At 42.4% G+C, this 22,403-nt stretch overlaps 1 protein-coding gene across 1 annotated transcript; it reads right to left on the reverse strand.

Moving 5' to 3' along the window:
• Nucleotides 1-1,092: 1,092 nt before the first annotated feature.
• Nucleotides 1,093-2,791, reverse strand: LOC112259442 (ras-related protein Rap-2a-like). Its single transcript, XM_024434148.2, has one exon. It carries the CDS (start codon nt 2,575-2,577, stop codon nt 1,951-1,953), a length of 627 nt encoding a protein of 208 aa, XP_024289916.2. The 5' UTR covers nt 2,578-2,791; the 3' UTR covers nt 1,093-1,950.
• Nucleotides 2,792-22,403: the final 19,612 nt, after the last annotated feature.

Here is a 22,403-nt window from a genome sequence, read left to right on the forward strand (position 1 = left end):
AAACATTATTGGGCACAGACAACAGCACAAAGGGCAAGAAGGTAGAGACAACAATACATCACGCAAAGCATCCACAACTGTCAGTAAGAGTGTCCATGATTGAGTCTTTGAATGAAGAGATGGAGATAAAACTGTCCAGTTTGAGTGTTTTTTGCAGCTTGTTCCAGTCACTAGCTGCAGCGAACTGAAAAGAGGAGCGACCCAGGGATGAGTGTGCTTTGGGGACCTTTAACAGAATGTGACTGGCAGAACGGTTGTTGAATGTGGAGGATGAGGGCTACAGTAGATATCTCAGATAGGGGGGAGTGAGGTCTAAGAGGGTTTTATAAATAAGCTTCAACCAGTGGGTCTTGCGACGTGTATACAGAGATGACCTGTTTACAGAGGAGCATAGAGTGCACTGATGTGTCCTTTAAGGAGTATTGGTGGCAAATCTGATAGCCGAATGGTAAAGAACATCTAGCCGCTCGAGAACACCTTTACCTGCCGATCTACAAATTGCGTCTCCGTAATCTAGCATGGGTAGGATGGTGAAGATGCTTGAAGAGGTGGATACCTGTTGACGGTTTTGGGAGGAAGTGAATTTTGAGGAAGTGGATTTGTGATACTGGTATGTTTTGGGATGATTCTACAACCCTGGTACTGAAGCTGATTTTATTGTCAGCATAACCACATTTCTGTCTTGTTGATTGTATGCTTGTTTATGTTATTTTTATTTATTCCAGAGCTTGGCCAGGTCTCTTCTGCAATCATACTGGAAATTGACAGATTTTTGGGGGGTATTGCTTTGTAAGTTGTTCTAAATATCATCTCTGGCTAGTCTGTTATACAGTCTCTGGCTTGTTGAGTTTTGACTTGAGTAAAGAGATTTGATGTTTGCATGATAAATAAGTCCTTGTCACACCTCATACCAGATGTGTTATTACTTGGCCATTAGTTTATTGCACTTTCGTTTCCAATAAGCACCTGCCAAAATGAGTCCACCGAAAATGACCATGACTAATACTTTGATATATAATAATATTTTATTTATCATGAATAGACAATATATATATATATATATACAACAAGACAACAAGTAATAAAGCCATAACGTATTTGTTATACTGTTTTGGTGAATAAACATGATTTAATCATCAACATGTACTTCAAATATTAATAGAAAAACAATACACTCTATATAATTTATATTTTAACACATTTTGTACGTTTTTTAATAAATAATGATATCTGTGCAAAATAACTCCAAGTGCATATGAATATTGCCAAACAACAAATTGGTATTATAGAATGAGGAACGCAACCAGAGTTGACTCAGAACATACTATGCTTTGTTGCCATGACAAGCAAAATAAAGATTTGTCACAAAGAAACTTCACTTGATGAATAAAAAAGCTCTCATGACACAATGTCCAAATGCAGCTTTTGCCCAATTAGTCACAACTGTTTTATCGTCACAGTTATTGCAAGTGAACACCGTCGACACTTACAAAAGGCAAACACAACAGTAACATAGTAGGACATAGATTGAAAACTTGACAAAGTAAGCTCATTGCCACTTTTGCACTGTCATAGTATATTTTTAACAATGACACCACCACATTCAGGACATTCAGTGCACTTTTTTCATTTAGTTTCAGCTTTATCAATGTCCCGCACCTGTGTGACGTCATTAGTTCCGCTTCCCCTTTAACAGTCAGTGTTCCTTTCCTCTACTTCAGTGGAAATGCTGTGGTGGAGATACTTAGGATGGTTAGATGAGGAGACTTACAGGGAATTGAAGCCGTCAGACTCCAACTCAGCAGCACGGTCTATAGCAGCAGCAGTAGTAGCACATTCAACACCACTGTGTTTGTCTGTAACAATGACCCAGCTTCGGGTCCCCATCCTCAGCCTCTCTGGCCCCTGTCTGTCTTTGTCTGTCTGTCAGACCCCTCCAGCCCCTCTGCCTTAGGAAATGAGGCAGCTGTTGGTCTTGTTCATGGGGGGCCGTTTGTTGCCGTCTTTGGGGAAGGTCTCCCTGCGTCGTCTCAGTGCGGGGCTCAGCCGGCTGGGCAGGTTGGCTTGTTGCAGCAGCTCCCTGAACACCTCCAGTACGTTGTTGTTCTCCTTGGCAGATGTCTCCAAGAAGCTGTTGTTCCAGTCCAGCTCCACAGTGGACAGCACGTCTTCGCTGGACACCGTCCTCTCGCCATGCCGGTCCGTCTTGTTGCCGACCACCACGATGGGCGTGAACTTGTCTTCTTTGACCGCCAGGATCTCGTCTCGCAGGCTCTTGACAGCCTCCAGGGAGTCAGGGTCATTAATGGCGTACACAAGGGCGAACGCGTCGCTGTTCTGAATGCAGAGCTTCCTCATGGCTGGGAAGGAGTAGCTGCCGCTGGTGTCCATGATGTGGATGGTGACCTTGGCCCCTCCGATGTCGAACTCCTTGCTGTGCAGTTCCTCCACGGTGCGCCGGTGCTTGGGTTCGAATGTGTCCTGGAGGAAGCGGCTGATCAGGGCCGTCTTCCCCACGCCGGCCGCCCCCAGGAACACCAGACGCACCTCCGTCTTTTCCTTCACTTCTAGAGACATGATGACTTCCTCTAACACACTTCCTCTAACACTGGCTCTCTCTCTTCCTCTGTCTTCTTTTTGAAGACTTAAAATTCAGATTTTGTTACAAAATAACTCTCCTTGATCCTGTTGAGAGGATGGAGAAGTTGGACTCTGCTGCAGAAGCTGCTGGAGTTAGTCAGTGAACAGGGACAGTGTGGTAGGTTGTAGTAGTAAATCACTGAGAGTAGCTAGCAGTTGCATCTGTGTATGTCTGGTTGCCTGTGCATGCTATTTATGGTGTTTCTCAATCAGAGATTCCAAGCCCCCTCCTGCTCTTGTCCAATCAGGAGAGTGGAGTGTCTCTTTGAGTGAATTCAAAGCAGCCAATCAGAAAGACTCATGCAAATGACAGAATCCCATTGCGAAGGAGGGAGGTGATGGATATGAGTGAGCCCAAACCAGCAGGTGTATGTAGGATGCATTGTTTGCAGTGAGATGATTTTTGTATACCCAGGATTTTTGTATACCCATGATATACTTTCATAAGACCTTTTGCACACACAAAAAGCAATTGTCTGCTCTGTGTATGGGATTGTTAAATCAGCCTATGTTGACTGTTCTTTTATGCAATATGTATGTACAGATCTTAATTTGACCTGTTTCTCACAGTAGGAAAATAAATCCTGCACCAACAGGAAATGTGAATCATTATAATTAATGGCCATTTTTGTAGGGGTTGATAAAAAAATTTGTGAGGGCAAATCAAGTTTGAAATTGTTAAGTGGAAATGACAAACTTTTGTAAGCCTTTTTAAACCTCAAACAGTACAAGTTTGCATTCCACATTCTCTGCAACAAGAGATCAAATTAAGATAACACAAGTTGCATGTTAATTTCTTATATGACATCATTGGTATGCCATGCTGATCATAAAGGACCAGCAACTAACCACTCATCTTTTACAACACTTAGGACCTTGAGTGAGCACGGCAGAATGAATTTATTGAAAGCTCACTTGATTTTATCCCTACGAAAGGTGTTGACAAGGGAGCTTGCATGTTTGATGCATTGTGTGATACATTCCAATATCTTTGTGAGTATGGCTTCTGCCTTAGTACATACTGTACTTTGAGCTATTGATAGACATAGATACTGTACGAAAGAGTACATATGTGTATCTATGGATACAGCTACTTCTTTATCACAGCCTGGTTATCAAGTGGTTATCAGGCTTCTGTGTCCTTCTGCTCTCCATTCCTCAGCTCAGTGTGAGAGAGCGCCTTCAAGAGCTCAGTTTTTTTATAAAGCAGCTCTACTCATTCTCCAGTAAGACCCTAGCTTTTCCTGTAAACCTTTCCAGCAGTCTGTGTGGTCAGTCGAGCTCAGCCCTCCACCTCCTACAGGATCCCGGTTAGTTATTTGATGCTCATCGTTCTGTGACCCGCCAGACCCAAACGGTCAGCACGTTTCGAAAGGTTGTGGTCTCAAATGAACCACACCACTCGAGGAAATGCCGGTACTGTGTCACTGTCTCAGAGAAAATGGCATAGAGATCTGTGAAAGAAAATGTTGTTAAATATGCATGATTTCCTCTCCATTACAGAATTGTCAATGCATCCGTATTTCTAATAGCCAATCCAAATGAACAGCTGATTGAACAGGTAAAGTGGAGGTTGTTATAACAGCGCTGTAAAAGGGATTCTGTCCTGGAAACGTCTGTGTTAATCACTATTACTGTTTATAGGAATTTGTTGAAGGATCCAGACTTTGACTTAGTCAAATCCCAATGCATTATTATGCAATTCGTCTTGCATGCAATTTATCTCTAGGTCTCTGTCATCCTGCTGTGTCCCAGTTAAGCCAGAGTCACAGTGGGAGTTCCCCTTACATTGAGAGGGTATTGCATCACTCAGTGGGATTGCTCATCATAGGGGTCCATAGATTGGTGTATCCCAGTGCCCAGCTCACATGTCTGGCACTGAGGACCAAGTCGAGTGGCTCTTTCATCTCTCCCTTTGGTCCTGTGTGAGGCGGCCTGGACCTGGGAGCCCCACTACGTACGCCCTCAACTGGCCGTGGCGTAGGAGGCTTTCTCTCAAATCACCCACATGGCCACTTAGGCTCTCGTTAAGCCACATAGACACTGAGTGAGAATTTGCATGGAATGACAATGAGTGTGTTGTGCAGAGGGGGCTTTATTTTCCCATTGCCCTCCCTCCTTCACCGGCTGGCTTTGTAGTCTCTTTCCTCTCCACTAAAGTTCTCTTCTGGAGGACTTCTGTCTTCAAAGCTCAGCTAAGGAGTCTGTCTGTGTGTCTTCATGGGTGGACCCTCCTGCTATATTACATGCAATGGCACACTAGTCACTTTAATAATGTTTACATATTTTGCATTACTCATCTCATTACTCATGTACACATGGTATTCTATCCTATTCTACTGTCTCTTAGTCTATGCCGCTCTGACATTACCCGTCAAAATATTTATATATTCTTAATTCCATTCCTTTAGATTTGTGTGTATTGTGTGCATTGTTGTGAAATTGTTAGATATTACTTGTTAGATATTACTGCACTGTTGGCGCTAGAGAAACAAGCATTTTGCTACACCCGCAATAACATCTTCTAAACACACGTATGTGACATAACATTTGATTTGATGTGCACTCAGCTGTCATACTCAATTATTCACTTGAATGAGCCTCATTACAATGTTTTATTTATTTATTTTTAACGTTGCAGTCACTGGTTTTGGTTTTGCATACATTTGAAAGTGAAAAGTCTGTTACCGTGGAATTGCCCATCTACTTTAGCTGGCTTCGCTTGCTCACTCACTCACTGTGCTGTGATTATAAAATGTTGCTATGATACAACAGATACAATTATTTAATGAGCAGGGATTTGTGCCTTATTAACCTCATCATTATTCACAGCGTTGATTACTGATGTGCTGTTCTCTGAATTATTGTAATTTTCAGTAGCATTATGGCAGCATTGTGATATGAGGGGGTTATAGAGTGATTGCCATCTCATTTGAGTACTATTGTGCTAAATGGGATTGAGACTGTCTGTAGTAGTCTTATCACAGTTTCTCATATTTCATGACTAGGGTGAAAACCTTCCCTTTTTGAAGATCTTATGAAGAAGTTGAGGAACTGGTAGCTGGACAAAATATCCAGGCTGCTTCTCAAGGCAGATGTGATGCCTATTACTAATGGTGAGTTGGGTAGAAAGTGTATGCCTTTAGCTTAATCTAGCAGCCTTGCTTCGCACTGTTGTCTCAAGTCATCATCTCTGTCATCCAAAGGCATGTTTTATATATTTTCTGGTGCAGAGTTGTCAAATAAAAAAAGTCCTCCCTGGGCTCCAGACATTCAACCTGAAGGTCAAATCTAGTTGAATTAATCTCCTGTTTAGTTGAATGTTCTACGTTTCCTCGCTTAGTCTGGCCTCATTTCTGTTACTTTTTGGCCCTTTCAAAAGTCCTGTCCTTTCCAGACTGAAACTTGTGTTTACTGATGGCTCGGTGTCCCCCAGCAATTCAGCTCCCTCTCAACTCTGTCAGTTATTAAAGAGTCCAGAAAGTAATATTAGAGTCCTGTCACTGTATGTGTTTACTTAGAATTTCCCCCTAAATTCCCCTGTATGTCTAACACTACTAGGAGCACGACAGCAAAAGATAATATATAGTCCCCCAGCTGCTGTGATACTGAGCTGGTGTGTTGCTCTCACGGCCCCAGAGGTGTAAGTGATGATGCATGGGTGTGAATGGGTGATGTTAGGAACAGCCTGTTCTAAGAACACACTGTTGAAGGGGGATGGGCTCTCAAAGCGTTCAGCAAGCAATCCTTTTTATTTGTTTATTTTATTTGTATTTATTTATTTAACCTTTATTTAACTTGGCAAGTCAGTTAAGAACAAATTCTAATGAACAATAACGGCCTAGGAACAGTGGGTTAACTGCCTTGTTCAGGGGCAGAACGACAGATGTTTACCTTGTCAGCTCTAGCAACCTTTCGGTTACTGGCCCAACGCTCTAACCACTAGGCTACCTGCGTGTGTGTGTGAAGCTCACGATGCTCGCATGCACAGAAAATTGGCATTGAAAAACAGGGGGTGCACATGTATGGCAGGGAAATTGAATAAATGATGTAGGCTAGAGGATCAGTTGCCAGTAGCAAGCAGCTGTTCCTTTGCTGAAGATGTAGTGCAAAAACGATCTAGTAACCTGATCTAGTAAGCCAAAATACCAATATACACAGGTGGTGAAGTAATGTTTAGCTGGTATGATTATAGGCCTTTGTTATAGGATGTTATTTTGAGTGCTAACAGGATGTATGTATGTTGATGTGAATACACCACATCAGTCGCACGCTCTATCGGCTCTTATTGTTCCATTGTGTTTGGGTACTTGGTCCTCTGTCACTTGTGTTGGCAGAGGTGACCAGGCTTTAAAGTAGGGATGGGGGAAAAATATATACAGTAGAGTATGCCAATTTAATGTCGATCCTGTGACTTCAAGTATCAATTGGTGAAAAATAAATAAAATAATCAGCTCTATCTGTGACACAACTCTGGTATTTCTCATCCTATAGCTTGTTCTCCATCTTCTTTTTAAATGGTGTGCCAACATCTTTTGAGCAGTTCTAAGGCTCTCTCTTGTTCCTCTGCAGCAGACGTACACTATACTGTGCATTCAGAAAGTATTCACACCTTCACTTTTTCCACATTTTGTTACGTTACAGCATTATTCTAAAATGGATTAAATAGGTTTTTCCCCTCATCAATCTACACACAATACGCCATAATGACAAAGCAAAAATAGGTTTTTATAAATTGTTGCAAATGTATTAAGAATGAAAAACTTAAATATTACATTTATATAAGTATTTACAGAGTACTTTGTTAAAGCACCTTTGGCAGCGATTATAGCCTCATGTCTTCTTGGGTATGGCGCTACAAATTGGGGCACACCTGTATTTGTAGAGTTTCTCCCGTTATTCTTTGCAGATCCTCTCAAGCTCTGTCAGGTTGGATGGGGAGCATTGCTGCACAGCTATTTTAAAGTCTCTCCAGAGATGTTCAATCAGGTTCAAGTCCGGGCTCTGGCTGGGCCACTCAAGGACATTCAGATCCTTGTCCCAAAGCCACTCCTGCATTGTCTTGGCTGTGTGCTTAGGGTCGTTGTCCTGTGGGAAGGTGAAACTTCACCCCAGTCTGAGGTCCTGAGTGCTCTGGAGCAGGTTTTCATCAAGGATCTCTCTGTACTTTGCTCCATTCATCTTTCCCTCGATCCGGACTAGTCTCCCAGTCCCTGCTGCTGAAAAACATCCCTACTGCATGATACTGTCACCACCATGCTTCACTGTAGGGATGGTGCCAGGTTTTCTCCAGATGTGACACTTGGCATTAAGGCCAAAGAGTTCAATCTTGGTTTCATCAGACTAGAGAATCTTGTTTCTCATGGTCTGAGAGTCTTTAGGTGCCTTCTGGCATACTCCAAGCAGGCTGTCATGTGCCTTTAACTGAGGAGAGACTTCTGTCTGGCCACTCTACCAAATCAAATTTTATTAGTCACATTTAAAAATATATTTTTTACCTTTATTTAACTAGGCAAGTCAGTTAAGAACAAATTCTTATTTTCAATGACGGCCTAGGAACAGTGGGTTAACTGCCTTGTAGCAGAACGACAGATTTTTATCTTGTCAGCTTGGGGATTCGATCTTGCAGCCTTTCAGTTACTAGTCCAACGCTCTAACCACTAGGCTACCTGCCGCCCCACATGTGCCGAATACAACAGCCTTATAGTGAAATGCTTACTTACAAGTCCCTAACCAACAATGCAGTTTAAAAAATCAGAATAAGAATAAGAAATAAAAGGAACAAGTAATTGAAGGGCAGCAGTAAAATAACAATAACAAGGAACTTGAAGCTCTCAACCTGCTCCACTACAGCCCCATCGATGAGAATGGGGGTGTGCTCGGTCCTCCTTTTACTGTAGTCCACAATCAGCTCCTTTGTCTTGATCACATTGAGGGAGAGGTTGTTGTCCTGGCACCACATGGCCAGGTCTCTGACCTCCCTATAGGCTGTATCGTCGTTGTTGGTGATCAGGCCTACCACTGTTGTGTCAACGGCAAACTTAATGATGGTGTTGGATTTGTGCCTGGCCCTGCAGTCATGAGTGAACAGGGAGTACAGGATGGGACTGAGCACACACCCATGAGGTGCCCCTGTGTTGAGGATCAGTATAGCGGATGTGTTGTTACCTACCCTTGCACCTGGGGGCGGCCTGTCAGGAAGTCCAGGATCCAGTTGCAGAGGGAGATGTTTAGTCCCAGGGTCCTTAGATTAGTGATGAGCTCTGAGGGGACTATGGTGTTGAATGCTGAGCTGTAATCAATGAATAGCATTCTCACATAGTGTTACGGTTTTCTTCCGTCGAAAGAGAGTCGGACCAAAATGCAGCGTGGTTAATACGATACATGTTTAATGACGAATAAACACGACAATACAAAAACAACAAACGGACCGTGAAAACCTATACAACCTATCTGGTGAATACTAACACAAAGACAGGAACAATCACCCACGAAACACTCAAAGAATATGGCTGCCTAAATATGGTTCCCAATCAGAGACAACGAGAATCACCTGCCTCTGATTGAGAAACGCCTCAGGCAACCATAGACTTTGCTAGAACACCCCACTAAGCCACAATCCCAAAACCTACGAAAAAACCCCATACATAAACACAACACAAAATAAACCCATGTCACACCCTGGCCTGACCAAATAAATATAGAAAACACAAAATACTAAGACCAGGGCGTGACACATAGGTGTTCCTTTTGTCTAGGTGGGAAAGGGCAGTGTGGAGTGCAATAGAGATTACATGGATAATGTTGTTGATGTGAGCCATGACCAGCCTTTCAAAGCACTTCATGGCTACAGATGTGTGTGATATTGGTCGGTAGTCATTTAGGCAGGTTACCTTAGTGTTTTTGGGCACAGGGACTATGGTGGTCTGCTTGTAACATGTTGGTATTAGAGACTCGGACAAGGAGAGGTTGAAAATGTCAGTGAAGACATTTGCCAGTTGGTCAGCGCATGCTCGTTGTACACGTCTTCGTATTCCGTCTGGCCTTGTGAATGTTGACCTGCTTAAAGGTCTTGCTCACATCGGCTGTGGAGAGCGTGATCACAGTCGTCTGGAGCAGCTGGTGCTCTCATGCATGTTTCAGCGTTATTTGCCTCAAAGCGTGCATAGAAGTAGTTTAGCTCGTCTGGGAGGCTCGTGTCACTGGGAAACTCTTGGCTGTGCTTCCCTTTGTAGTCTGTAATGGTTTGCAAGCCCTGCCACATCCGAGGAACGCCGGTGTAGTATGATTCGATCTTAGTCCTGTATTGATGCTTTGCCTGTTTGATGGTTCATCGGTGGGCATAGCAGGATTTCTTATAAGCTTCCGGGTTAGAGTCCCGCTCCTTGAAAGCAGCAGCTCTAGCCTTTTCCTCAGTGCGGATGTTACCTGTAATCCATGGCTTCTGGTTGGGGTATGTACGTACAGTCACTGTGGGGACGACGTCATCAATGCACTTATTGATGAAGCCAGTGACAGATGTGGCATACTTCTCAATGCCATCAGAAGAATCCCGGAACATATTCCAGTCTGTGCTAGCAAAACATTCTTGTAGTTTAGCATATGCTTCATCTGACCACTTTTTTATAGATCGAGTCACTGGTGCTTCCTGCTTTATTTTTTTTGTAAGCAGGAATCAGGAGGATAGAATTATGTTCAGATTTGCTCAAATGGAGGGTGAGTGAGAGCTTTGTACGTATCTCTGTGTGTGGAGGAAAGGTGGCCTATAGTTTTTTCCATCTGGTTGCACATTTAACATGCTGATAGAAATTTGGTTCAACAGATTTAAGTTTCCCTGCATTAAAGGCCCCGGCCACTAGGAACTCTGCCTCTGGATGAGCATTTTCGTGTTTGGTTATGGCTGAACACAACTCACTGAGTGCGGTCTTAGTGCCAGCATCGGTCTGTGGTGGTATGTAGACAGCTACGAAAAAAACAGATTAAAACTCTCTCGGTAGATACTGTGGTTTGCGGCTTATCATGAGATACTCTACCTCAGGCAATCAGAACCTAGAGACTTCCTTAGATATTGTGCACTCAGAACTCATCCGAGTAGCAATGCAGGTTGCTACTCAGACACCTCCACCCCTCCTTTCCAGCGGGAACACTCAGAAAAGAGTGGAATGAGACATGTCGTTTTGGGACAAACTAACAATGTTTCTCAGATTTTTAGTGTTTATTGGAATAGACTATTTTCAAAAATTGGGACGATCACTTACATATGTCGGATCTTAACTTGGTGCATCGGGAATTTCAAATGAGCCCCGTGAGTGCCTGAAAAAGAGAATTCTCTTCTCAAACGCTAGGCCTAGGTCCTATTACCGCAACATTGAAATGTACAAAAATTAAATGCAGCCATACACATCAACAACCGTTGTTTTATAATAATTTAATAGCATTTTGATTTGCCGTGGAAAACAATTAAATACGTTAGCTCTGTTGTACAAAATGCTTGTCAAATAGATAAATCACCCTTAGATTGTTCAAAAAGGAGTAAGTTCCGAATACAATACCAACCAGAGGGCAAACATATCTTAAGAATTTGGTTGCAAGCAGGACTAAGGGTTACACCAACATCATCTTTTAACGAGCGGTAATGAGGTGACCAATAATGGTATTGATGGTATAACGAGACATCAGCTGATGATAATTTAGTGCCATCGATGATTGCAATAGGCCCCTTGTTATTTGATTATATGCCAACAGGCTACATTCTGTAGGCTACCCGTTAGCCTATCCATTGTCACATAATGAAAGGTGTGAAAACCCATAATAGAATTGAGCTGCCTGTGTAAACACAGCCAATATCACCCAGCACTGGCTGCAAACTCATGAGGTTCGGAGCTGGAACGCACTGCTTAGACCACTGTGCTACAATGCTCTAGCAAGCATTAAGAATACCTAACTCAGCATAAAAAGAAACGTCCCTTTTCAGGACCCTGTCTTTCAAAGATCATTTGTAAAAATTCAAATAACTTCACAGATCTTCATTGTAAAGGGTTTAAACACTGTTTCCCATTCTTGTTCAATGAACCATAAACAATTAATGAACATGCACCTGTGGAACGGTCGTTAAGACACTAACAGCTTACAGACGGTAGGCAATTAAGGTCACAGTTATGAAAACTTAGGACACTAAAGAGGCCTTTCTACTGACTCTGAAAAACACCAAAAGAAAGATGCTCAGGGTCCCTGCTCATCTGCATGAATGTTTCTTAGGCATACTGCAAGGAGGTATGAGGACTGTAGATGTGGCCAAGGCAATAAATTGCAATGTCCGTACTGTGATACGCCTAAGACAGCTGTACAGGGTGACATTACGGACAGATGGTCGTCCTCACAGTGGCAGACCACGTGTAACAACACCTGCACAGAATCGGTACATCCGAACAGCACACCTGCGGGACAGGTACAGGATGGCAACAACAACAAGTTACACCAGGAACGCACAATCGCTCCATCAGTCCTCAGGCTGTCTGTAATAGACTGAGAGAGGCTGGACTGAGGGGTTGTAGTCCTGTTGTAAGGCAGGTCCTCACCAGACATCACCGGCAACAATGTCGTCTATGGGCACAAACCCACCGTCGCTGGACCAGACAGGACTGGCAAAAAGTGCTCTTCACTGACGAGTCGCAGTTTTGTCTCACCAGGAGTGATGGTCGGATTTGCGTTTTTCGTCGAAGGAATGAGCGTTACACCGAGGCCTGTACTCTGGAGCAGGATCGATTTGGAGGTGGAGGGTCCGTCATGGTCTGGGGCGGGGTGTCACAGCATCATCGGACTGAGCTTGTTGTCATTGCAGGCAATCTCCATGCTGTGTGTTACAGGGAAGACATCCTCCTCCCTCATGTGGTATCCTTCCTGCAGGCTTATCCTGACATGACCCTCCAGCATGACAATGCCACCAGGCATACTGCACATCCTGTGCGTGATTTCCTACAAGATAGGAATGTCAGTGTTCTGCCATGGCCAGCGAAGAACCCGGATCTCAATCCCATTGAGCACGTCTGGGACCTGTTGGATCGAAGGGTGAGGGCTAGGGCCATTCCCCCCAGAAATGTCAGGGAACTTGCAGGTGCCTTGATGGAAGCGTAGGGTAACATCTCACAGCAAGAAATGGCAAATCTGGTGCAGTCCATGAGGAGGAGATGCACTGCAGTAATTAATGCAGCTAGTGGCCACACCAAATACCGACTGTTACTTTTGATTTTGACCCCCACTTTGTTCAGGGACACATTATTCAATTTCTGTTAGTCACATGTCTGTGGAACTTGTTCAGTGTATGTCTCAGTTGTTGAATCTTGTTATGTTCATACAAATATTTACACATGTCAAGTTTGCTGAAAATAAACGCAATTGACAGTGAGAGGATGTTTCTTTTTTTGCTGAGTTAATGAATACTGATGAAACATAGGCATGCGTTTTTCATTATTTTGTTTTAAGCCTTCCCCAAACCATAGCCCTAACCTTAACCACTCAGAATGAATGCCTAAACTGTTAACCTTTTGAGTTGTTTCTGTTTTAACCCTGTGTCAGAAATATAAGTTCATCCATAAGTCAAAGGGAAGTGAGCCTGATTCAAGCCCATGCCGACTTGGGCGTATGTGTGCCGGGGTCAGTTGCTGTAACCACTGGACCCACAGGCACTGAGGAAACCAATAATTTATTCTGCTTATTGCTTGCCTTCAACATATAATGAAACAATTGATCTAAAAAAAAACTATTTTCCTTAACAAAATATACATTTACCTCCAACAAATATGTTAATTTATTATAATCCACATAAGAATTCACAAGCGACGCGCTGTAGCCTGCACGTAGCCTGCAGAAGGTACAATGGAAGTATGGTACTGCATTGTATGCAAACACTACTTCCAGCTGCCCCCTGGCAACAATTTGAAATATTTCTCCAGATATTCAAATCTTCCTGCTGCGGGATTATTCTCCTCCTGCGATTAAAGGGGTCAAATTAACATCCGACATCTGTAGGTCACACACAGGAATCCAAGATGAGGAGAGTAGGAGAGCATGCTATAGAATATGTACAATAATGAGGTCATTCATCATTAGTCACAGACTTGAGAAGCTCCATAATTCTGAGTAGTTATCTCCTTTTTGGTGCATCGGATGATATAAAGCACACTCTGGAATCTTCTCTATTCCGCTGGCAGAGAATTGACCCCGTATGAATCATCCAGAATGTAACGTCAGAACCATCACGTGAAGCCGCGCCTCTCTTTAGGACTGACCCACTTTGGGATCGTTTGAAGACTTCTAGCTTTAATTGGATTTGTATGATATAAGTGTTGCAGTCTGGAGTCCCGATAGCACGGAGGCGTTATTAGATTAGTTTAGATTAGGGCCTAATTTATTTAAATGGATTGATTTCCTTATATGAACTGTAAATCAGCAATATTGTTGCATGTTGCATTTATATTTTTGTTCAGTATTGAATACAGAGTGCAAGGGCTATTCAACATTCATCTGCAAAATCTGTCAAGTCTAGCGGGACTCCTTGAACTATATCAGTATTCACAGAAGGTCATATCGGGTGGAACTTGGGTTAAAATATTGATATTGAAAAAGTCCCAAAGTTTACATTGAAATGTCTGTGGTTTGACCAGCAGCAGTTTCATACTGTGTTGTTTTGCTACTCTATTTCAATGTAGAAATTATTCAGAAAAGTCTGAAAACATGAAGTCAGAGCTGTTATTTTTCCATTGTATTTTATGAAACAAATTGTGACCAAGTGTTTCTGTGGAACATGTTGAGAGAGGTTACTCCAGCACACCAGACACATTTTTAGTTTCCCCCTCAAACATTTGAATGAATATCTATCAAAACTTTGGGATCATTACATAAAAATAAAGCTGCAGATTACTTCTGATTAAATGGAAGATGGACAAATTCGCAGTCACCTCACTACCACTTAATCAAAAGTTCTCATTCAGCCTAGTTCTCTTTAAGACCCCGTGGCCACTGAGCCAGTATAATTAGGTCATTATAATGTTTAGAATAGTATTATTCTTCTGAATGTGAGAGAATCTTGTGCTCTGTCTATTATGACTGATCTCAGCCTGTGCCGTTAAATTAGCCTTTTCTGACTAGGAGCCATTAAATGATCTGACATCGTAAGATAAAGCTCCCCGTGACCTCTGCTTCTCTCTCTTTCGTTTAGATAATGATCTGAACTGATGTGGTGTCCATGGCGCCCAGCAGTTTGTCATAGCATCACTATTTTCATTTGAATTACTTTGTATTGTTAATTTCAAAACATTTATTCAATCCACAGAAATACATACAGTGGTAAAACTGTATGTGTGCGGACTTCCAAACCCATTTGCCTCTGCCCTCCTAGTCCTCATACAAACCTTCCCCAATCACGATAGTAGTAATGCAGTACAGTAGCTCAGAGACAGTTCTCACAGACAACATACACGTCTTTACAGTGCCAATCAGCAGTTGAAACAATAACAAACCATTCTCCTGCCACTGTTTCGGTAAAAAGCTGAGGGATGGGGCTGGAGAAATGTAAACATTCAAATTCATAGATATAGCTATGGATGCAAGGACTGACCTTCCATGATATCAAAATTATACTTTAACATTTTTTTTTTACTTAAAAGACGGGGAAAAAACAGCAAATCATCTACAAGTGATATTAATTTTGGAATTCTGTTCCAAAATATTCCCACGCATATTTAAAAAAAAAACACATTTATTTAACTAGGCAAGTCAGTTAAGAACAAATTCTTATTTTCAATGACAGCCTAGGAACAGTGGGTTAACTGCCTTGTTCAGGGGCAGAACGACAGCTTTGTACCTTGTCAGCTCAGGGAAAAATGTACTTAATATGACTGTGATATGTGGTTGTCCCACCTAGCTATCTTAAAATGAATGTACTAACTGTAAGTCACTCTGAATAATACCGTCTGCTAAATGACAAAACATTTACATTTGTATACGATCACACACAGTATATACACACACATATATATATATATAAGATAGCTAGGTGGGACAACCACATATCACAGTCATATTAAGTACATTTTTCCTCAATAAAGTAGCTATCAGTAAAGTCAGTGCTAGTTCGAGCCCCCTGACATTCCGCTCAAGAAAAATTCATCCCGCGGCTGAAACTAGTCGATGATCCCTGCTATAGTGTTTGTTTACATTTACATTGTTTACAAACATTGGAGTAAAACGAACTTATATTTTTCGTTCTGATGGGGTACGACAGTTGAACTAAGTTATATTCTTCAATAATCAATGGGTACATATTATTAATTTATTAGTCCAAAAATGGAGGCAGTAACTGCAGATTGCCCCTTTAACACTCCAGTGACACACCAGCTCAGTAGGAAATGTAATGGGCCCCAGGTTACTATGTCAGTTTGTGTTGATGGTGTACTGTACTGAATATATCCCCTTTTGATTAGAGATTTGCTGACAGTGACTCCTCTTTGATTTGACTCCTCGTGAGGGTCAGTTCTGTTCTTAACATAACATAATTTTTCCAAACTGCCTACGAGGGAATAGAGACCTCATAAATGTCAATGGTATGTTGTTGTCTGTTTGTGTCTGTGTCTGATAGGGCACTACCGGAGCTCTGAGACATGAATGACCTTCCTTTGTCCCTCTCACTCTGTGGAACCTCAGGCCCTCACCACGCTGGCTCACATGTGGGTACTACTTAGGGGCTGTGTGTGTGTGTATATATATATATATATATCAAGTGCTGAGATGTGTTAATCGGTAATGAGTGCCTGCTGGGTGATTTTGTTGTCAAGCCCAGACCCTGGGGACTGTGTTGCTATGGTACCTGAACAACAGCAGCAGCATCTGAACATCTGTTTATCTGTTTGCCACAGGGATCTACATTTCATCTTTATTTTCTTTTACAATTTCTTGCTATAGATGTGAATATTTAAAAAAAAAAATGTTTATCCCATTTTCTCCCCAATTTCGTGGTATCCAATTGTTTAGTAGCTACTATCTTGTCTCATCGCTACAACTCCCGTACGGGCTCGGGAGAGACGAAGGTTGAAAGTCATGCGTCCTCCGATACACAACCCAACCACAACCAAGCCGCACTGCTTCTTAACACAGCGCGCATCCAACCCGAAAGCCAGCCGCACCAATGTGTCGGAGGAAACACCGTGCACCTGGCAACCTTGGTTAGCGCGCACTGAGCCCGGCCCGCCACAGGAGTCACTGGTGCGCGATGAGACAAGGATATCCCTACTGGCCAATCCCTCCCTAACCCGGATGACGCTAGGCCAATTGTGCGTTGCCCCAAATATATTGCACAATGCATTTCTGTATCTCTGAAAGTTTCTCCTTGTTGATAAAGAGAGACAGCAGGCCTCTATATCTATAAAGTTAGAAAGCTGTCTTGTTTTTTTTACATACATTTGTCAATGTCTGGGAGGTGACAGCATGCTGATGAAAGAAATAACAGCACCACTTGTCTGATTCCCTATGGCTCTAGGTTTCAACAGCTGCTCTGCTTAGAAAACACGGGGAGAGGAAATGTATCAAGAGCAGGCTAGGCAGTTGAACAGAATGGACACACCGTAACCGTGGTCCTTGGGTCTTGAACGAACAACAGACAGGTAAGATCAACCATACTCTTCAAAGGGAAAATGAGAAAGCCATATGGATCATCCTTGCATACACTCTTAGAAAAAAAGGTGCTATCTAGAACCAAAAAGGGTTCTTTGGCTGTCTCCGTAGGAGAACCTTTGAAGAACACCTTTTGTTTCCAGGTAGAACCCTTTCCACAGAAGGTAATACATGGAACCCCTAATAGTTGTACATGGAACCAAAAAGGCTTCTCCTATGGGGACAGCCACAGAACCCTTTTGGAACCCTTTTTTCTAAGTGTTTATACATTGTGACATACAGGTGCTATATGTCCTAGGGTATGGTAATGTACAGTATTGAGTTGCCAGATTTCAGATGCGTCACCTCTACAGTTATACTCCAGAACAGATGACAAAGGAAAGTTTGATCAAACGTTTTCCCTTATCCACCTTACTCCCTGAAGTTCAGAAGTACTTCCACATTCTTTTTAAAGACCGGAGGGATTTTCATCAATGTTTTATATCTCCTCACGTTTAAACCTGCCTGCATACAGTGGGGCAAAAAAGTATTTAGTCAGCCACCAATTGTGCAAGTTCTCCCACTTAAAAAGATGAGAGAGGCCTGTAATTTTCAACATAGGTACACTTCAACTATGACAGGATTTTTAATGAATTTATTTGCAAATTATGGTGGAAAATAAGTATTTGCTCAATAACAAACAAGCAAGATTTCTGGCTCTCACAGACCTGTAACTTCTTCTTTAAGAGGCTCCTCTGTCCTCCACTCGTTACCTGTATTAATGGCACCTGTTTGAACTTGTTATCAGTATAAAAGACACCTGTCCACAACCTCAAACAGTCACACTCCAAACTCCACTATGGCCAAGACCAAAGAGCTGTCAAAGGACACCAGAAACAAAATTGTAGACCTGCACCAGGCTGGGAAGACTGAATCTGCAGTAGGTAAGCAGCTTGGTTTGAAGAAATCAACTGTGGGAGCAATTATTAGGAAATGGAAGACATACAAGACCACTGATAATCTCCCTTGATCTGGGGCTCCACGCAAGATCTCACCCCGTGAGGTCAAAATGATCACAAGAACGGTGAGCAAAAATCCCAGAACCACACGGGGGGACCTAGTGAATGACCTGCAGAGAGCTGGGACCAAAGTAACAAAGCCTACCATCAGTAACACACTACGGCGCCAGGGACTCAAATCCTGCAGTGCCAGACGTGTCCCCCTGCTTAAGCCAGTACATGTCCATGCCCGTCTGAAGTTTGCTAGAGAGCATTTGGATGATCCAGAAGAAGATTGGGAGAATGTCATATGGTCAGATGAAACCAAAATATAACTTTTTGGTAAAAGCTCAACTTGTCGTGTTTGGAGGACAAAGAATGCTGAGTTGCATCCAAAGAACACCATACCTACTGTGAAGCATGGGGGTGGAAACATCATGCTTTGGAGCTGTTTTTCTGCAAAGGAACCAGGACGACTGATCCGTGTAAAGGAAAGAATGAATGGGGCCATGTATCGTGAGATTTTGAGTGAAAACCTACTTCCATCAGCAAGGACATTGAAGATGAAACGTGGCTGGGTCTTTCAGCATGACAATGATCCCAAACACACTGCCCGGGCAACAAAGGGGTGGCTTCGTAAGAAGCATTTCAAGGTCCTGGAGTGGCCTAGCCAGTCTCCAGATCTCAACCCCATAGAAAATCTTTGGAGGGAGTTGAAAGTCTGTGTTGCCCAGCAACAGCCCCAAAACATCACTGCTCTATAGGAGATCTGCATGGAGGAATGGGCCAAAATACCAGCAACAGTGTGTGAAAACCTTGTGAAGATTAGATTCTATTAGAGTCTTAAGACATGGACTGACCATCAGCACTAGGGATATAGTGGATCAGAATGTGTTTTAGGTAGACGTGTGGATGGGACCTGACTTTGATCAGTTATTTTTTAGGGAAATGAAAATCAGCCAAAGGAATTACTCCCTAAGCAAATAAAAGTTGTTAGCTCTGCATGGATGGGAAACAGCCGTTGCTATGATTACTAACTAAAGGACTGTGGTTAGGTTCACCTTTCAAGGTCAGTGGGTTGACACTTCAGCAGAATGTCACTATCTGCATGGTGGCATTTCGATCAATCTGTCACACTTTCTTTTTTCTTCTGTTTGTACTTTAAAACATGGTCCATGTTTTCTCTGTCTGTTAAACGGTTAGCCTGTAAGGTACACAAACATGACCTTGCATCCTTGCTTTATTGTTAGCATAGGCACTATAGCATGGCAGGGGCGTTTTATCTGCTGATCTAGGTTTACCACTTTATTAAGCAGACAGACGTGCTGCTGCAGCTCATCTCAGAGTGCCGTTCTCTCTGAAGTATGACGTTCCGTCAGTGACTACAAGGGTATGATGAGGCTGTTCTCATATGAGGAGCATCATCACAACACTAGAGCCAACCAAGGCACATATTATCGATTATATTTACCAGATACTCAAGTGGCCGCTCTAACAATGAAAATAAATTACTTCAAAAATGGAAGGCATTCGGGAGCAGGCAAAGATCAGGTGGGACTATTCTAGCCAATGAGAGGGCAGATATGCACATGAACAACAGGTACAACTCCGATATAACGTTTTTTTTGTTCTAAAAGTTGCCGGGATGTCACGTGTCCTACTTATATCAGTACACTCGTAACAACCTAGGCATTACGAAAATGTCTATTCAATCAAATAAGCCACACGTAGGAAATAAGCCATTACATTTTTTGTTAACCAAATTCAATACTTTCAAAACACAACCTACTCGAGAAGACAGATTTTGGGCCCAGTTATCCCTCTCGCTTTACCTCTTCCTCTCTGACCAAGGTCAGGAGGATATTTCACCACCAGACTGTCTGTGTCCCATCAGATTACTTCCTCATATCATACATAGTTCATTGAATATGCTGTTTTATTTAAATTAAAGACATGCACTGGTACTTTGGCGATTAAGTAAGTATTTTTTAAACCTCCTGTTTTGGGCTAGATGTATCAATGTGTTGTTCATACATTCGTACATGCATATTCTATGAGCGTAATTTCTGTCTTAACCTCAATTAGCCACGAAATCCCTAGTTTGAAGGTGACTGTTTTCTGGAAGCTGTGCCCGCCATTCAGAGTACTGCGAGCTTGGACCATGTGTGCCAGCCCTTTAGCAATTTGAGTTCCAGTCAATGAGGTTCAGCCCCTTGCCATTTGAGTGACAGCTAGCAAGAGGCCTGCCCAGCATTATCCAATGAAGTTGCAGGGTGGCCCAACGGCTCAGTGGACACAGCAGAGAGAGCAAGAGATAGAGAGAGTGATGACGTGGTGCACCTATCTGCACATATGTGAGGTAGTATGCAATTTTTGGGGACCATTTTTGGCTTGTGAGTGCTACTTTCAAAGCTACTAGCTAAAAAGTATACAAAAGTTCATTTTGTATTTTAAAGAGCTTCTATTACAAGATTATAGACAGTCCTTTTATCGCTCATCAAGTTTTCAATGACCTAGGTTTCAAAGCCGCTAATGCTCACGTTGATCTAGAACAAAGATTTATTCCATTTGACAAGCATCGAGTGGAGCAAGACCTTATAGGATGATGTAATGTATGTGGAATTGAATTTTGAGGCTCAGAGACTGAACAAGATTTGATTGGGTGAAGCCTGATTCTGAATGAGGCTCAACAGTAGGCCGCGGGTCTTTCATAAAAGCATGGTTACCTCACAACTGCTGTTGGTCACCATGGAGACCCTAGACAGCACATTTATGATCAAATGTATTTACAAAGAAAACATGGCCCTCTGACTAGCCATAGATGGATTCTTCCCTATAGGCCTACATTTTTATTTCTTGGAAAAACAAATAAACATGGAGATGACCCTAGGATACAGTAAACAACACCTACCTACGTCTGGCTTTCAGTTTGAAGTGGGGCTAATGATCCACCCCAGAGCCCTGAAGAGGCTCAGTCTACAACATGTTTTGTATCCACATTGGATAATGTTGATTGCAGGGACTCCCAAGAATCACAGCAGGGCAGGCAAAGCTGGGCATTAGAGTGTTTTTCTCCTCCAGGCCTCATGACCTGTTTCTACATAACATCCATTCACTATATCCCTTGATGCTCTGTTATGAAATACCTGGTTCTACCAGGTCACGGTGGACTTACTCCATGTTCCTTCCCTGCTAGATATAACCTCAGGGAAAGAGCTTGGCAGGATATATGAAGGCATATGCCAAACTGCTATGGCACATTTAATGTGGAGAGCTATTGGAGGTCAGATCATTAGCAGCATGTTAGTTTGACCCAAACAACTTTAGGGAGTAAGGTCCAAACAGTACCATCCGAGAATCAAAATAATACATATGTCTATATACACTGAGTTTACAAAACATTAAGAACATCTGCTCTTTCCATGACATAGACTGACCAGGGGAATCCAGGGAAAGCTATGATCCCTTATTAAGGTCCCTGATTAAATTCACTTCAATCAGTGTAGATGAAGGGGAGGAGACGGGTTGAAGAAGGATTTTTAAGCTTTGAGATAGTTGAGACATGGATTGTGTATGTGTGCCATTCAGAGGGTGAATGGGAAGTGCCTTTGAACGAGGGTATGGTAGTAGGTTCCAGGCACGGTTTTGTGTCAAGAACTGCAATGCTGCTGGGTTTTTCACAGTTTCTTAATATTTTGTACACTCAGTGTAAAGTCCTGCTTTAGAGGCTACCAAGATTGATGGACTACGCTTGAGTACACAAACATGGTTATCATATTTTATATTCCACATAAGCACTCATGGCTATGTATCTGTTAGTAATATTTATGGATTTATTCATAGCTTTATAATGCCTTGTATAAAATGTAATAAGTGGCAGGGAATATAGTTTCACTGTAAAACACATTCTAATCAAAGCTCTATCTGGTCAACTAGAAGAGGATGGATGAGATTCCCCTGCAAATGGCTGCTTCCTCTCAAGGTTTTTTCCTACATAAAGAGGTTGTCTTTGCCACCTTCCTTGCCTTTGCTTGCTCTTGGAAAATATCAATTGGAAACATGGGACAACCGTGTTTTGTAATCAAGGGTTAGTTCTGTCCTACTACTTTCTACTCTTGT

This window comes from Oncorhynchus tshawytscha, linkage group LG09, assembly GCF_018296145.1.
Source record: "Oncorhynchus tshawytscha isolate Ot180627B linkage group LG09, Otsh_v2.0, whole genome shotgun sequence".
Lineage (NCBI taxonomy): Eukaryota > Metazoa > Chordata > Actinopteri > Salmoniformes > Salmonidae > Oncorhynchus > Oncorhynchus tshawytscha.

What these genes read in the sequence shown, in the direction of transcription:
- LOC112259442 (XM_024434148.2), bottom strand. Translation starts at nt 2,577, where the DNA reads ATGTCTCTAGAAGTGAAGGAAAAGACGGAGGTGCGTCTGGTGTTCCTG.